This window comes from Hemiscyllium ocellatum, chromosome 48 (genome assembly GCF_020745735.1).
Source record: "Hemiscyllium ocellatum isolate sHemOce1 chromosome 48, sHemOce1.pat.X.cur, whole genome shotgun sequence".
In the NCBI taxonomy this organism is placed as follows: domain Eukaryota; kingdom Metazoa; phylum Chordata; class Chondrichthyes; order Orectolobiformes; family Hemiscylliidae; genus Hemiscyllium; species Hemiscyllium ocellatum.
The window spans coordinates 9,172,195-9,185,978 of NC_083448.1; the positions used below are offsets into that span (position 1 = coordinate 9,172,195).

Below are 13,784 nucleotides of genomic sequence, written 5' to 3' on the forward strand. Positions count from 1 at the left end.
TTCACAGAGTCCAAGGTCAGGGCCCCATCTATAAAGGATCCTGCAATTGATTGCCTGTGAGCCAGGAGACTCTGTCAGCACCATTCTCCAGAACCTGGAAGAAAGAGGCTGCTGCCAACAATGTCTCAGACCTGCCCACGGGTTTACCTGTGGCATGGCCTCATGGTTCAGCAGTACTTCACTGCAGACTCTCCTCCAGGCCATTAAGGAAAGACATTAGGTGTTCCTTCCTAGAGAGGGCAGCAGGAGGTCTGGATGGAGGAGGCAGCACAGGTCAGTGGCACTGAGACCCACTGAGGAACCTGGCTCTAGTGCCCCAACAAGTTTTTTAGCATCTCCATCACGACTATACTCAATAAACTCCAGCATCCAAGGAATGGAAAACCTAGAGGGGCCTTGATGTTTCTGAGGACAGCATGAAACAGACTGATATGCTCTAATAAGAAGGAAGATGTGCTGAAAATTTCTAAAGACATAGGGATAGATAATTCCCCTGGGCCAGACATGATATACCTTAACTTACTACAGGAAGTGAGGGAAGAGATTGCTGCACCTTTGACGATGATCTTTGTGTCTCCACTGTCCACTGATGTAGTGCCAGATGATAGGAGGGTGGTAAATGCTATTCACTTGTTCAAGAAAGGGAATAGGAATAATCATGGGAACTACAGACCAGTCAGTCTTACGTCTGTGTTGGCAAGTATTGAAGAGAATTGTGAGAAGCAGGATTTATGATGACTTGGAAAACCATAGTTTGATTAGAGAAAGTCAGCATAGCTTTGTGAGGGGAAGGTCATGCCTCACAAATCTTATTGAAATTCTTTGAGGATGTGACAAAAAACATTGATGAAGGTACAGCAATAGATGTGGTGGAAATATATTTTAGCAAAGCATTTGATAAGGTTCTCTGTGGTAGGCTCATTGAGAAAGTAAAGAGGCTTGACTGTCTGGATACAGAATTGGCTGGCCTGTTAAAGACAGAGAGTGGTGGTAGATAGAAAATATTCAGCCTGGAGCTTGGTGACCAGTGGTGTTTTGCAAGGATTGGTTCTGGGATCTCTGCACTTTGTGATTGTTATAAATGACTTGGATGAGGAAGTGGATGGGGGGGGTTAGTAAACTTGCTGGTGATACAAAGGCTGCTGGATTTGTGCATAGTGTTGTAGGTTGCAACGGGACATTGACAGGATACAGAACTGGGCTGAGAAGTGGCAAATGGAGTTCAACCTGGAAGTCATTCATTTTGGAAGGTCAATTTTGAATGCAGAATACAGGGTTAAAGGCAGAATTCTTGGCAGTGCGGAGGAGCAGAGGGATCTTGGGGTCCATGTTAATAGATCACTCAAAATTGCCACCCAAGTTGATAGGATTGTCAAGAAGGTGTGTAGTTTGTTGTGTTTCGTTAGCTGGGGGATTGAGTTTAAGAGCATAAGGTTATGTTACAGCCCCAAAGAGCCCTGGTTAGACCACTCTTGGAGTATTGTGTTCAGTTCTGGTCACCGCATTATAGGAAGGATGTGGAAGCTTTAGAGAGGGTGCAGAGGAGATTTATCAGGATACTTGGTACGGAGGACATCTCTTATGAAGAAAGGTTGGAGGAGCTGGAGCTTTTCTCATTGGAGCGAACAAGGATGAGAGATGATTTGACAGTGGTGTACAAGATGATGAAAGGGATAGATGGAGTGGATAGCCAGAGACTTTTTCCCAGGGCAGAAATGGCTATCACAAGGGGGCTTAATTTTAAAGTAACTGGAGGAAGGTTCTGGGGAGATATCAGAGGCAGATTCTTTACACAGAGAGTTGTGGGTGCGAGGACTGCACTGCCAGATACATTAGAGACATTTAAGTGACCTTTGGATAGGCACAAGGAAGTTAATACAATGAAGGGTATGCAGGTTAGTTTGATCTTAGAGTAGGCTAAAAGGTGAGCCCGGCACTGAGGACTGAAGGGTCTGTACTGTTTTATGTTCTAAAATGCATGCTAAACAGCTCTGAGTTTCTCTGGGGTTTGTCTGTAAGGCCGCTGAGGACATTACTCTTTATTTCCTGGAGACTACAGGGCAATTTTGGTGCCTTCTTCGCCTTGTACCTTTCCCAGTCACACTGCATCCCTTGGCCAAGCTCCTTACCATGGTTGGACATCCTGCATGCACCATGGCCCCCTGGACTCCTCACATCCCATCGAAGCAATGATATGGCCTTGGCAAACACACCATCCAGAGGCCAAAGCAGCAAATACTCACCAGAGTGAGCAACAGCATAATGAATCCACTTGCCACCTATTCTACAGTGATGTTTCTGAGGCCTCTATTTGTCACTTGTTGATAATGTGATTGGGACGGTGAATGTATTTCTGCCAAGCTGTCTTTTTCATGAGCATTTACATGCAGAATGCCTATCAGGAAAACCGACTCACATTTCCAGTGCAAAGAGCTCAAATAAAAAAATTCATCCCTTTATTGGAATAATGAATTTGCTTACCACTGCGATAGGGAGCTTCCAACCACCTTTCTTCCCAATACTCTATCTCCCTGGTCAATCCCTCACTCCTTACCTCTCTAGCTTCTCCGCACTCCTGGTCATATCATTGGCTCAATCCTGATATTCCACTCTCGCGTGCCAGAACCACCTGAGAGCCACTGGAAGGAAATGTAAAAGTTCCAGGCTTTCTGGCAAGCTTCCTGGAGAAAGCCAGCAAATGTCAGTACCTTCTTCTCTTTAACTTCCCGACTCATGTCCTCAAAAAGCATTTAGGTTACAAACAAACAGCTCACCACTTTAAGCAGCAGTTGGTTGTCTCGCAGAGCTCCAATCATGCCAACAAAGGAGACGGTGAACATGCCCAGACCCAGCAGTAACAGGATGATGGCTGGGGCAATAAAGAAGCCATCCATTGTCTTGTTCCGCTGTCTTTCCACTTCTGCGTAAATACCGATACACAAGATGAGGAGTCCCAGCAGCTGCAAACACATTAAACATCACGGCAATGGTTACTGGAGAAAAAAAAAACTAAAATTAATTCAAACTGGCTTCATTGGAGGGATTTGGCAGCAGAGACATGCAAACAATGGAGGTGTTGCTCTTGATAACTTGCAAGATTGCACCATACTGGGCCTTTCACTACTGGCAGTGCAAAAGATGCTGAAAGGACAAGGGAACTTCCTTCAGTACACTGACAAGTCCCTCACATCCAACACTCTGGGCTGACCCATATCAAACTCACTCGATATAATTCTCAGGTGAAGTCAGGTGGAGCATGGTACAAAGTAGAAAACCAAGGAACCTGAGGCTCAATTACATCTCTGGCCCTCATGATAGTAGGTACATGAGGACTGGCAAGCAGAACATAGAAAGTCTTAAAACAACAACAGCAATTCTGGGGATCAAGAGTAAAATATAGAACATAGAACAATATAGTGCAGAACAGGCCCTTCAGCCCTCGATGTTGCACTGACCTGTGAACTAATCTAAGCCCATACCCCTACATTATCCCATCATCATCCATGTGCTTATCCAAGGATTGTTTAAATCTCACTAATGTGGCTGAGCTAACTACATTGGCTGGCAACGCATTCCACGTCCTTACCATTTTCTGACTAAAGAACCCGCCTCTGACATCTGTCTTAAATCTATCACCCCTCAATTTGTAGCTATGCCCCCCCAAACCTCTTTTGTTGCCAAATTAGATACTTGCCCTGATTTTAAACTGAACTTATCCAGGACATGCAGCCCTAATTTAGATGAAGACAGATGGGCTGGTTCCGACATCTCATCCAAAACGTAGCACTTCTCAATCCCTAAGAATCACCTCAGTAACTTTGTCTATGTGGTTAAATGTGATGCTGAGTCCTCCAGTTACCTGCTCGACAGCTACAATTTCTCCTTATTTATTTTGTCAATGGTTCATGGTTTTGTTTGTGGTTTTGAATGCTTCTGTTAAAATCCTCTTCACCTTCTCTGTTCAGGAATCAAACCTTTCTAACATAGAAAGTAAGAATGTTACCATTTGCACCAACAGTATAGGTGTTTCCTCACTATATTCCTTTGTCCCTAGAAGGTGAGAGATCTACTGATTTTTTAAGGCATTCTCTCTTTCTTGGTGTCCAATTTTGAGTCCTCAGCCTTTATCTTGAAGCTACATGTGATACAGGAGGCCTTGAGTAAATGGAATTTTCAAACAACATTGAAAACCCCTGCTTGAGAAGCACAGAAACAAAAGGATAGAAGAAGTATTATTTTGGTCTTCATCTATTCAATTCGAGGAAAGTGATTTATAATGCACAATTTCAAGGCTGTGAGGAGGCGCTGGCATCTAACCTGCTCTGACATTCAGAAATATTTCCCCTTTAACATCACACAGCATCAAAACCAAGGAAAGCATTGAGTCAACAGGTGGTCAATAATGCAGTAAATCTCACAGCCCATTACAGAGAACTACACAGGAAGTACAACACAGAACCAGATCATTATCATCAACTGGCCCATAGCTCCACACCAAAGTCTTGTCACTCCACTCCATTTCACATCAGCAGCATCACCTTCTTTTCCTTTCTCCTCACAAATTTCACCAGATTCCTGTTAAATCAATTTGTGTCATTCCCTCTACTATTCCACAGTGTAGCAAATTGCACCTTCTAACCTCTCTCTCTGGGTATGAATGTTTCTCCCTGAATTCCCTATTGGTCTCGTCCACCTGTGGAACCATTTTTCACTTGTTCACCTAAATTTATTAAGCTTTCTCAGGTCTTGCCTGAACTCTTGCTTCTCTGCAGGGAAAAGGAAACCCTTTTCCTGAAAGGCATAACCCCTCATTTCTGATATCATCCTTCAAATCTCTTTTGCACCTTTCCAACACTTCTACGGCCTTGTGGTGATGCTTATAGTAGTTTAAACAGTGATGTTATCCCAAGCACACTGAGATCAGCTCCCTAGAATTCATACTACTTATTCCAACTACTCACTGGTTCTACCTTGAACCCAGCTCCTCACAGTTCTGAACATCTGACTGGACCAGAGACTCAACTCTTCAAACAGAACTATTTGTTGAAGCTTCTGAATAAAAGGGCAGTTCAGTGATGCTGCAACTTCATCACACTGACAGAAACTGGTGATAAACAGGCAAACACCACGGGGCTGGCCCTGCATTTCCAAACACAAAGGATTTACTTTCAAGCTGAACACCCGTGGTGGGTGACAATGGGATTGAGTGATGTGTTTGGCTGCTGTTTGCCTTTAAAAGAGAGTCAGTTCAGATGGAGCGTGAAAACAGTGCTACTTCTGACTCCGTTGTTTTCCTGACTGGAAGATTAAGTAAGCAGAAATCCATCGTGGTGCTGGAAGTGTCAGAAGTGAAGTCTGACAGGACAGGTGAAAACCTAAGTGGTTATGGAATGTTGGTTTCACGGGTAAAAGACTGAAGATTACCTAAAAGATTAAACTCTGTGAAAAAAATAAAAAAGTATCTGGATGTTCGACTAAGAATTCCTGTAAAACATGCAACAAAGTTCGACTCACTACACTATCTCCAGACAGCTCAATTGAGGACAATCAGTCACCAATACAGAACACCTCTTGCAAATGCTTCACAATGCATAAATTGTCTGAGACGATGCTTCACATTTCATTTAACAAGAGCCATTAGAGTTTTTTGGCATCAGATTCATTTTGTTCAAATTTTACTCGGCAATACTAACGCTCATTAAGAGTCATTTGTGTGGAGTGAAGAAGAAATGGGCCTGATTAGTTCTGAACTCATCTCTAAACTTACAGATCTCGAAACTAAGATATAAAAGCTATTCTGTTACAAGCAAATCAGAACTAACAAACGCCAATCTGCAGAGAGGATTCTCTGGGCAAGTTTCATTTACACTGCTTTCAAGCTGGGTAATTGCAGACCACACTGTGACCTTTCTCTGTTTTGCTCTATATGTTTCCAATTATTGCTATCATTTTTCCATTTAATTGTGTTTTTCTCATTTTCTCCCATCTGCTGGAGGTGTGAAGTCTTGCTGGGCACTGGTTCTATTCTTTCTTGACAGTCTCCATACCTCACCCTGAGTGATTTTTTGAGAGAGAAAGATTAAAGTTAAAAATCACACAACACTAGGTTATAGTCTGACAGGTTTATCTGGAAGCACTAACTTTCAGAGCACTGTTCCTTCGTCTGATGGACAATCACCTGGTGAAGAAGCAGCGCTCCAAAAGCTTGTGCTTCCAAATAAACCTTTTGGACTACAACCTGATGTTGTGTGATTTTTAACTTCGTCCACCCCAGTCCAACACCAGCACCTCAAAATCATTGATATCAAGAGCTTTTCTTTAAACTGCAAGCAAATACATTCCCATCTTGCTCCTTTACCTACTATGGATCTTTGCAGGAGACTCAGAACCGAAACATGGAATGTCCTTTTCCCTTTCTAAGATCAACAATTTAATTTGTTTATCCATTCTTCTTGTGGTTAGTAACACTTAGTGCAGCAGGATGGCTCAGTGGTTAGCACTGCTGCCTCTCAGCACCACGGACCCGGGCTCACTACCAGCCTGGGGACTGTCTGTGTGGAGTTTGCGCATTCTCTCCATGTCTGCATAGATTTCATCTGGGTGCTCTGGTTTCCTCCCACAGTCCAAAGATGCTAAATTGTCCATAGTGCCCAGGATATATATGTTAGGTGAATTGGCCATGAGGGAGGTGGGTATGGGTGGGATGCTCTTCAGAGGGTCAGTGTGGACTTGATGGGCTGAATGGCCTGTTTCCACACTGTCAGGATTCTATGAGGAAGTAGAGGGTTTGTTTTTGTTTAGCTTACACTTTTTGAACACCAGTATTAAACAGCTGGTTAGGAGAGTCGCAACTTTTCCTTTCAAAGAGTTTTAGTTCAGTTTACAAATTCAACATTTCTCACCCACTGCTTGCTTGTGTGCCATGATATTAACACAGCAGTCCTCAGCCCTTCATTAATGTATAACCATGACTTGATGGGAGTCTGCATTGCTCTTGCCAGGCATGCACTTGATCAATTGGAAAACACTGGTGATTTAGTGACGGCAAATGACAGAAAAGCAAAACCATGACCTGCTCCTGAATACATTTGGTCTCAGGCATCCTAGCCAGACCCTGCTAGATGATAACAAGCCACTGATCAATATTGTAAACTGTCCTGTGAAATCGTTGAAAGGAACCTTTCTTCTTGGGACTTCTAGGTTCTGGCAAGATTTCTTGATATTGGCTGGAGGTGCAGGAAAAGTGGAAAGACTACAAGGAAGCAAGTAATATATGTTTCAGGTAAAAATAAAGTCAAATCAGATTCTGCTATAAAGAAACTGCCTCAAGCAAGAGTGGTAAGAAGCTATGTGAGTGGACCAATGCTGAACCATAAACTGGTGAGAGCGGGGACACATTCATCTATAGAATTCCAAATATGCTGTTGGGAACACTTTCTGCAATCAATTAAAAAATACTTTTCCCAGAGGATGTACAACCATAATGGATTTTTCACAGCAACCCTCCACTTTGAAGGAAAGCAGAAACCAGACAGATAAGGAAAGCTCCTCAAGGAGACATTGATATTGAGAAACAATCAAATGTATAAACACATCTTGTTAGCACTGTGAAGAAGCAATGAAGATTGAAATTGTATTTCCCCAGGCGCTCTGCAGACTGTAATTATTTCTGCTATAAAGAAGGGAAGAGGCTGAACTGCTGTCAGGACACCTCAGCAGAGCTTTCTACTCACTGTGGTCTGTGAGATGAAAGGGAATCCTTTTCACAAGGTGATAAACTTATGCTCCAAATGTGATATCAAAGTGACAGGTGATACACACCCCTGCCAGTTCAAATAAAAATAGAGAACTTCAGAACCAGTCCCCAGTGTCCAACGTATTTCTGTTCCAATCCTCCATGGTCTTGTTGCTTATCTTTTATTCCTCTCCAGTTCTGTAAACTTTCACAATCTGTGTTCTCGACCAATTCCAGCCTCTTGACCATCCCTGACCTCTTTGATTAGGCACAAAACAGACATGGTTAGTTTGAAGGGTGTCCCCACTTTAGTGGTTTGTTAACATCTTCATGATTATTGTTTCAGTCAGAGCCTAAGATATTGCCGCAGTGGGGTTTCCAACACAGTTTCCAGTGGAATTCCAGGAGCAGAGTAAGAACAAATCAAAATGAACTTCCGATATGAAGATAGTGGGGACTGTCGATGCTGAAAGTCAGAGTCAATAAAACATGAAGCTGGAAAGGTACAGCAGGTCAGGCAGCATCGGAGGAGCAGGAAAATTGACATTTTGAGTTGGGACCCTTCAGAATTGCTGTGAAATTCCCGATCCAGAAAGTCAAATTCCTGTTATATTTTGTATATTGTTGCTCACTGGTCTTTCACACTCCAGACAAACTAAGCGTTCATGGTTTTCAGGTACAGCTATGTGCCCATTACCACAACAGGTCAATATACAATCTGATATGGCAGGACATACTGGATTGCAGATTTTTTGTCGCAAACCAAGGAACAATGAGGAGGGCATAGAGAGGCTAGACACACCCAGCAGATGGAATTTAACACACAAAAACATGGGTAATTGTACACTTTGGTTGGAAAATTGAGAAAAATAATATAAATATTTTAAAAGCTAGGGTCAATTGATTCTTGATAACCAAGTAATTGGGCATAGGCAAGAATGTGGAGTTATCAGATCAACCCAGACCTTCTTGACTGGCCTACCTGTGATCCTAACCCATAGTGTGTATGAACTAAATAGTAGAATTGTAAAAAGGGCCTTGTAAAAGAGAGACCTATATACTTTTAAATGGTACATGAAGTCTGACTGAAAAGGAATATCATTTATCGTGGAACACTGAAACAGAACTTGTGCTGTTTCTGGGCTAGTCCCAGCCTGGGTCAGACATTCCTAGCAGACGCATCCCTGGGTTTTCAGTGAGCTCCACACGGAGATTAATTACTGATTCCTCATAAACCTTGTATGGGCTATCTTCGTACGCAAGTCTTTGATGAAGCTGTAAAGGGATCTTGCTGATTTTGTTCAGGTAAAAAGGGCAGAACATTTAAGTTGAATACTTCAAAAGTACTGGCTAGGTCTTCTGAACATGTTGCATTATTTGATTATAGGCGGGATATTTTATAAAGATATCAACAGCTCAGAGAGGGCTGAGGAAAGATTCACTAGAATAGTACCAAGGATGAGGAACTGGAGTTACTTGGACAGTAGGAGAAGCTGACAATGTTCTCCTGAGAGCAGAGAAATGTAAGAGGAAATATAGCTGGGTTATTCAACGTTGTGAACAATGAAGATAGCTAATTAAAGAGAAACTTTAGGCACAGTGCCAGTAAGCACAGAATCTAGATTTACAAAGAAACCAGGGACAGCAGGTGGACTTTTTTTGCAGTGGCATGATCTGACATGCACTGGCTGAGAGAGAGATGTGGAGTGCATCAAAAGAATGTGAATATTCCACATGTACAAACACACATATATATAACCCTGACTGAGTTAACATTAGCAGGACAACAGGGAAAGAACACAGGTAATTGGACAAGTTGAGTTGTTCCACTAAAGAGCCATGGAAGAAAGGACTGAATGACTTCATTCTGTATGATACATATTTTCTCATCAGTCTGTTCAGAGTTGTTATTGCACATCTCTGGAGCAAATGATTCTTGAACCCAAGTCTCCTGGCTCAGAGGCTACCACTGCACTACAGGAACTCTCCTTCTTGTCCAGAATCACACATTTTTTTTTAATCACTTGGTTATGGGATGTGGCATCAACAGTGATGTTAGAATTTAATCTCCATCCCAAGTGCCCTAGAGAAGGTCATGGTGAACTACCTCTTGAATCACTGCAGCCTTGGATCGTCAGAACATGCACAGTTCTGTTTGGAAAGTAGTTTCAGGATTTTGACCCAGTGGCAATAATGGAATGATTGGACAGTGGACCGTGTGAGGAAACCGGAGCACCCAAAGGAAACTCACACAGACACAGGGAGAATGTGCAAACTCCACATGTTTGAATGAGAATGCAAAAGGCATGGTTAGTAAGTTTGTGGATGACACTAAAATTGGTGGCATTGTAGACAATGAAGAAGGGTTTCTGAGATAAAAAGAGATCTTGATCAAAAAGGGTCAATGGGCTAAAAAAATGGCAGATGGAGTTCAACCTGGATAAATGCAATGTATTGCATTTTGGTACAATAAATGGGGCAGGACTTATACAATTAATTGTAGAGGCTGGATTGGCTGGAACATTTTTCCCCACAGCATAGAAGGTTGAGCAGTGACCTTATAGGGGTTTATAAAATCATGAGTGGGATAGATAGGGTTAATGGTAAGTCTTTTCTGTTGGATGGAGGATTTCAAGCTGAGGGGGCATATTTTTCAAGTGAGAGAAGAGAAACTTAAAAAAAAATGAGGTTTTTTTTTAAACACCATTTCCTGAGGGAGTAATGGATGTGGGCACAGTTACAACATTTAAAAGAGACTTAGATAAGTACATGAATAGGAAAGGTTTGGAGGGATATGGACCAGGAGCAAGCAGGGGAACTAGTTTAGTTTGGAATTATGTTCAGAATGGACTGATTGGACCAATGTTTCCATGCTGTGTGACTCTATGACTCTTTGATAATTCTATTGTGAATCTAAACATTGATCTGTGATGGAACAACGTTCCTCTGCAAACCTTTTCTGAATACTAAAGCATGCAGTGCTACTCATAAGTTCATAACATTTATCGCACCATTTGGATGGGAACAGCTGACCTTGTCAGGTGGGTTTCACCTTGCTCCCATACTGTGTACAGACTATCCAGAGCATCACCCATTGTGGTTTCACATTGTGCCTCTCCAATCACTTTCAGATACTACTCTGTTTACAATGGCTTGAACAGAATTAGGGATCACAAGGGCTAACTGACAGAACATTGGCTGAGAGCAACAAAGCATTTGGTTGAAAAGAAACATCAACGGTACCATAGCAACACATCCTGCAACCACTGACAAAACAAACCACCTTGTTTCATTATTCACATTGAATGCACTGAAAGCTCAAGCTGCTGTCAATAAGCACCATTTTACATTTGCCCCCAAAGTATATTCTGAAATGACTGTTAATTCCTTGAAAATTAGAGCCCATTGTCAAATAGACAAGACATGACCTGAGAACACCATGTGTCTTCATCGCTGCACTGAGATTTCAATGTAGATCCAGTCCACAGCCTCAGTTCAATGCCTCATCTGCAAGATAATACATCTCCAAACGAGAGTGAAATTTTAAGATATGAACATACAAAAAACAAAATATTTTCATAGATTCGCCACCATGTGGAAGCAGGCCTTTCAGCCCATCAAGTCCACACCAACCCTCTGAAGAGCATCCAACCGAGATTCACCTCCCCTGTCTTATTTCTGTAACCCTGCTTTCTACAAGGCTAACCCACCTAAGCTGTGCATCCCTGGACAGTGTGCACAATTTAACATGGCCAATCCATCTAACCTGCACATCTAGAGACTGTGGGAAGAAACCGGAGTACTGAAAGGAAACCTACGCGAACACAGGGAGAACGTGCAAACTCCACACAGACAGTCACCCAAGGGTGGAATTGAACCTGGCTCCTGTAATGCAGTAGTGCCAACCACTGAGCCACTGTGCCCCTCCCACCATGCCCACTGTTTTGACTCAGAAACAAGAACATTACCTAAGGTTCAAAGATAAATGATTAACTTGAACACTTGGTGTCACATCAGTGACATCCACTGCTCCCTTTCCAAGGCTCAATTCTACTTGTAACAACTGTTAAGTGACAGCATGACCTCACAGACTGCATAGGGACCTGGAGATGATTCCCTCTCAAATTGATCTCTAAATATGACCAAAGATGCTCTTATGTGCAATGATGCCTTCTGCAGTTGATGTGAGGCTTGGTGGAGAAGGCTTTAGTGCTCATGTAGCAATTGCAATACCCTCTTATTTCTCGGCAAAATACTGATGGTTTCATCAGAATTAGGCGCAATGTCAAAGCTTCATGCTAAGTCATTCCATGGCCCTCCTTACCAGAAGGTTCCATGCCCTACTGTATAGAGCAGCATGTCAATCCATCAATGTGTGAAGGATGGAAGTACTGACTACGCACATTGCAAACAACCTACTCTGGTCTTTGTGATCTCATACTGGTGCATAGAGAACATGACTGACAGGTGCAGCCGAAATGCAGTAGACATGCAGAGAAATGGAAGAGGACCAGGTTCACCAACAAGCCCAGGTACAGCAGCAAGCTGCAGTGGATGCTGAACATCCTGCACATGAAGAGGCTTTTGGATGCAGCAGGACCAAACAGATATCCAGGTTCCATTGTGCAATGAAATGCAGGAAACACTGTTTTTTGATCGATCAGAACAATCTCACAGCGATTGTAAACTAGGATACAAATCCACAGCTAGAAGCAAAATTGAGTATTATCATGAGAGGAATAAAGAGAACAAATAGAAAATAAAACGTTCACACAAAGTGTTGATGCAGCATGGGATTTAAGCCACAAATTTGTACTTGATAAAGTCACACAAAGCAGCAAAGAAATAAATTATGCAAAATCAAGTAGAAGTCAAAAGCAAACCTTGGCCAGAACAACAGTGGAGTTTCTCTGCTCTTGGTCAAAAATTGTGATAGAAGATCATTCGAGGCATCAAGAGGCAGTCTGCCAACTAAACTTCAATTTAACAAGTCATTCTAAAAAGCCAGCATCTTGTACACTACAGCACTCCCTTAGTAGTGCACTTAAGTGTTAGGTGGCATTACATGCTCAAATCTCTGGAATGGGTATTGAACCCTCAAAATGCAAGAAAGATATTGTTTTGATGAAACTGAGCCACGATGAACTGTGACCTGGGATGCAAATATGGCCCTTGACTGAAAATCATGTGCTAACTCCAACTACTTCCGCACACAGCACTCCCATTAAACTAAAGACGAACAATAACCTTTTTTAATCAAATGAATGCTGCAGAAAAATCTCTGCGTGGATAAAGAAATTAAGAAGTACAAAACTGGAAGACACTTAGGGGAGCCAGAGTTTCATTAATCTCGGTCCCCATGATCCAGTACATGGCAGCTGGAGATATTCCTGCAATCAAGGAGAAACTGTAGAAATAATAAAGAAATTTTTCTTTAATTTTCTGACAGAGCGAATCAACTCGGCAAGGTCCCACAGCTGCAATTTCTCATTCTTTTATCAATTAACTATGGTCTCACTGTGCCCTTATCCCTTTTCTCACACAACTCTGACAATAACAAGGCACTTATTCCCTCACACAGACTATAAGACTCTCTGTATCAACAGTCGCTATGAAAACACTGAGATCTATTTGAACCTTATTAATTTCCCTGAAGCAGAAGAGAATGAATTCTCTTTCTTCCCCAAAGTACTGCTCTTTCTAAAAAAAAGAATGGTTTGAAGTAGTTCACTTGGTACTGATTGAATCCATGCCCTTTAATTCCACGATTTGACCAGCACCTGTCAGTCTTATAAATGAAAACAAGGACTAAGGGAAAATGAGCGCACATCATAGCTCATCCCTCCAGCATTGCAACTCCCCCACTGGGAGAGTATGAATGCTTCTTCTGCAATTTGATTTGTAGACTATTAATTGTAATCAGGTTTTTTTTATCATATCAAAGAATGTGTTTTGATTTCCTTGATTCACCAATTCGTAACGAGCAATTGTTGCAATATTCCTGACTTTGATGCACTCTTCTTAACTGGAGTTGAGGTGAAGGCCTGAA

General features: G+C 42.2%; 1 protein-coding gene across 1 annotated transcript in view; it reads right to left on the reverse strand.

The window, feature by feature from the left end:
- The window catches only part of zgc:110329 (uncharacterized protein LOC550500 homolog), a 177,153-nt gene that overhangs the window by 147,271 nt on the left and 16,098 nt on the right, over positions 1–13,784 (reverse strand). Inside the window, exon 3 of the mRNA XM_060856696.1 lies at positions 2,775–2,960. Coding sequence (XP_060712679.1) covers positions 2,775–2,960 — 186 coding nt within the window. The remainder of the gene's footprint in view (positions 1–2,774; positions 2,961–13,784) is intronic.